The sequence below is a fragment of the Apis dorsata genome, unplaced genomic scaffold (genome assembly GCF_000469605.1).
Source record: "Apis dorsata unplaced genomic scaffold, Apis dorsata 1.3 scaffold_256, whole genome shotgun sequence".
In the NCBI taxonomy this organism is placed as follows: Eukaryota; Metazoa; Arthropoda; class Insecta; order Hymenoptera; family Apidae; genus Apis; species Apis dorsata.
In genome coordinates, this window is record NW_006263534.1 from 1,317,706 (window position 1) to 1,322,336 (window position 4,631).

The 4,631-nt window shown below is 39.2% G+C and overlaps 1 protein-coding gene across 3 annotated transcripts in view; it reads right to left on the minus strand.

The window, feature by feature from the left end:
- LOC102677253 (rho GTPase-activating protein 20-like) overlaps positions 1-4,631 on the minus strand; it is a 179,690-nt gene that overhangs the window by 126,753 nt on the left and 48,306 nt on the right. For all 3 annotated transcript variants that reach the window (XM_006616261.2, XM_006616260.2, XM_031510692.1), the window contains 2 exons: positions 2,001-2,046; positions 485-657 (listed from right to left, as the gene is read on the minus strand). In XM_006616261.2, the coding sequence (XP_006616324.1) occupies positions 485-657; positions 2,001-2,046 (219 nt within the window). The remainder of the gene's footprint in view (positions 1-484; positions 658-2,000; positions 2,047-4,631) is intronic.

Here is a 4,631-nt window from a genome sequence, read left to right on the forward strand (position 1 = left end):
CCATTTATTTTCTTTATGAGTTATTTTATTATAGTTTTATTAATATAATTGAAACCTGCCTCTAACCAAGTGTGTACCGAGCACATAGATACGTATACAGGACGTGCCTAAACACGAAACTGATTAACTCCACTTTCTCGAGTTTTTAATTTTTTAATTTTTTTTTTTTTTCACCGATTTATCCCGATATATCCAATCGATCGAACGATTGTGCAACTCATATTACACGTATTTTACGTTTTTATCCTTAACTTGTTTATCCTTCTTTTCAGTTTATTTCTTTTTTTTTTTTCTAGCTACCAATTAAAAAGCGAGAGTACTATACTTCATATCCAACCTCGTCTTATCGATATTCGATCTATCTCGACGAATTTACGTATATTCTTACACTTGCCCCAAACTGTTCATTCCAGATCAATTCAATCGCTGGGATAATTTAGTAAAAGTATCTTTCTATTTCGGGTTAGCCATTAATGTGACTTACCGGTAAAAGAAGTAACGAGGATGGGGAATGCCTGGCCGCAGCTTGTCTAAGCCCGAGGAAGTGGAGCAAAGGATCCTCGAATGCCCTCAGTTCGTCCAGAATCCTCCTGGCCTCCCCGTAGCTCTCCAAGTATTCCCAGTAAGAGTTCCAAAACGAGGCAGGAAACAAGTCACCTGATGAGGGGGCAATTAGAAATTAGATATCCACTCTTCGTGATAAACGTGCGAAACGTAAGAAGCTAAGATTCAATTCACACGGACCACTTTGAAATCGCGAACGATGTTCATCGATCAATCCCTCGGGCTCTAACCAACTTGATCACACGTTGACGAGCCAATTTCAAGATGTTTTCTTTTTTTTTCTTATTTTATAAATGATGACCACTTCTTCTAAGTGAGCAAAGAATTAATACTTTGGAAACGAATACGTGAATAATATCTCTCATAAATGTCATCGTCATGAATGATAACGTGATGCACAGCCAATTGCTCATAAGGCTAAGGGTGCAAATACGTTAGAACTCTCGAGAGAGTTGTTCTCAAGAGCACAGGGTTCGACGGTAATAGTATTCGAGAGCGAGTTAAGTGACGGTCAATCACTCTCAACGTGTCCGCTTCAAATATTCTCAGAAACAATTCTCGAGAGTTTTATACTCTGAAATGTATCTCGCACTTTAATCATGGACCGTTCGTCAATAATGCATGTAATGAAGAAAATTAGCGATCTTTCCTCCTCGAAAATCACTTTGAAACCGGTCACTCGTGATTTTTTTTACGATCCATATTAATGGTCGTTAAGAAAAAATATGGTGCTCGATTTCATGGCTCGATCACGTATCACGATCATCGTACAAAGTAGTCAAAGAAACACGTGATCCGTGCGAGTTAAAATCTAAATCATTGCGCTCGTTGACCCATATTCGAGGAACGAAAGACACGAGAGAGAGAGAGAGAGAAAAAGTTAATTATTATCCGGACAATTTCGCGATCTCGAAAGACGAACTGTGAAATTTTTGTTCCCAATGATGGAATGCCCACGAACGCGAATCTCGTGTCCTCCAAAATCTGTTCTCTTCGATACATCATCATCTTCTTCCCTACGAAACTCGTTCCTGTTTAACGATCCATATCTTTTACGCTGTTTCTCATCCGATGAGGTCTTCACCACCACGAAAGAAAGCCTTCCATACATTCACGAACGTGATTCACCATTTCGAATCTCTCGTATTCTTTTCCATATTCCAACTTGACTTTGTTATTTAACTAGTCGTAAATTTTCTCATGAAATAAACCACGAATTCATTACGAATCCCATGCGTAAATTTCTTTTTGATTCATTAATCCTTGGATATCCATGTCAATTGCATTTTACTCAATTTTTATCATTGAATCTTTAATCAATTTTACAATTCTATATTCGTTTTCAAATTACTTTAGAAAATTTCACACAAGAATTTCGAACAAATGTAACGATGATACAGAGAAAAAAAGAAAAAAGGAAAATCTGTGTTACTCACTCGATTTGAAGGTACCGCCGTCCCAATTCTCGAGTGCACTGCGGATCTGAAAGAAAGCAAAACGGGCGCGGTAGAATTGGCTCTTAAAATACAATGACCAAGATACGAGGAAGGGGCGAAAAAGAATAAAGAGGGCCATGTATAATACATGAAGTATAATGCACGAATGAGGGGAGCTCGAGGGGCGCCATACGCCAGTTTTATACAACGGGCCGAGTTGGAACCGATCATTTGATTACTTTTTTATATTCTCCCCTTTCGATCCACTGCCAATATCTTTACGCACAATTGATCTTTTTCAAACACAAAAAAAGAAAAAAGAAGAAAAAAAGAAAGAAAGAAAGAAAAAAGCAATCCTCGTTGAGAAAAAAAACGTACCAAAAAGCTTCTTCGCTCTTCCCTCTCGCGAATTAGATAGATGGAGAAAAAAATTCTGACGAGTATCTCGAATCAATGTGTCCAATTTCCGATCGGAAATTGGGGAACCTATTGTTTTTAGGGGAGCAAAATTGAAAGATGAAAAATTGAACCAAAAGTTCAAGGGTAGATACAGACCGATTTATAAGGGTGAAAAGGATTTCTTTTTTCTTTTTTCAATTTTCTTATTTCGATTTCTAGGGTGATTTAGCGTGAAGTTAAATCACGTCCACGAAACGAGCTTGCCTCTTGAATTATAATATACGCGGCATTATGTCCAATCAGGACATCATCGAGGGAGAGCATAACCAATGTGAATAAGCACGGTAGTCCTTAAGTCCTCTTTCTATCGGTGGGTATTAAAGTGTCAATCAAACTCGGGTCGGAAATCCTCCTTGAATAATAAGAAACGAACGAGAAAGAGGAGAAAAAAAATATTGTTATACTTATTAATCGCGATATCGAGATGCAGATCCTTCGCTTGAAAAATCGTTTCGTTAAATTCGTGATAACGTCCGTGCACCGATGATAACAATAAATTCTCACTTTGGACGAAATCCAAAATCTAAGCTTTACACGATCGTTTTAAACTTTTACCAACACGCTTTTTCTTTTTCTTTTTATATAATAAATAATTTAAACTCCTTACGACTGGAAGGTTTATGGCATTTATCGAATTATCGACGCGTAAATTTTCACGGGTTATCGAAACAGATTCTTCGGGTACAACGACGAGTACTCTACGATACGTAGAGTATACTCGGTGCACCGTGAACCGATCGACCACGTAGATACGAGGACCTTGTAAAGGACCAAACGACACCCACTTAACTCTTTAACGAGTAACATTGTCACGAGGGAATCCACTTATCGTATATACGTATCCATTACGGTAGGTGAAGTCGTACGACAATGTGTATAAGATATCATTCGTAAAGAGGCGGCAGCAGTGTCGATGTGTTATGTTGATCGGCGCCCGTTTAATGGTTAATTTCAACGGAGCCGTAAAATCGGGAGAAAGTCGTGTAAATAAAAGTGGCGGGGACAGGTGGAAGCCGGGGGGCATTTGTATTTGCATTTCTTTAACCAATGACCGTATAACGAATCAAAATTAATCGGTCGGGTCGACTTTTTTTTTTCACCTCGTCCCGGTTGCCAATTATCGATACTCTGTTAATTGCCTCCCGGCCTCTATCACATCGGACATCGTGTAATCATAATAAAATTGCTTGTCTCAGTCCCCCAGAGACTCGGTTAACGAGCAATTCGTCCACCTTTAATTGCCGTCTTTTACGTAGACTAATACCTTTTTCCTTTTCCTTTTTTTTCTTTTTTTTTAATTTATATAAAGTTACACGCACATATTATTAATTGCACATCATTTTGACAATCCGTTTAATATTACTGCCTGTTGGATTATACGGTGTACATAGAGAAGGAAAAAAAAATCTTAGGAAGTGATCTACGTGCATCCATCGGCACGTGGAAAAAAATGAACGAGAGAAAAGAGGTCATCAACCTTCTCTTATACTTAAAAAGAATCACAACCATGAGTCATAAACTAGACGATCTGAAATCATGATCTAAAATGAGACGAGCTTTATGTATACGGTTCTTCATAAAAAGTTGTTGCTTCATTAATATTTCGATTGCCTTTAGGGAGGAGAGCATCTCGAAGCATCTTTTCCCCCCGTCATGGAAAAGAAGGATATCTCGACAGAGATACCTAATCGTCGATTATTCCACGACGAATCGTGTCGAGGAAACCTCGCGAGATCAATCGGCCTCGTGGATGAATTTTCGCGGTATCATTGATCAGGATTTCGATAAGGGTGCATCAGCGAGACGATGGCCGCACCCCTGCCGAATAACAAATTGGAAAAAAGTATTACGTATACGTGGTGTCGATGCATGGTATAGAAAGGGGAGAGAGAGAGAGAAAGGAAAGGGGGACGTACGCACGTTGCATTGTCACGTCATCGGCGACGGCGTGACGGTGCTCGGTCGTGTCGATGCGTTTCTTATTGTCAGATACGTATCTACGTTAAGGCGCGCACGCGTTGCGTGTGCCCATGCATTTATGCATCGCATTATTACGCGCCGGTGATGCCGAGCATACGCCGTGACCCATTCATTTCCAAGCCTTGTATCCTCGAAAACTCCAATCCTAGATTAATTATGAATTATTCATATTCATGAGACTATATATATATA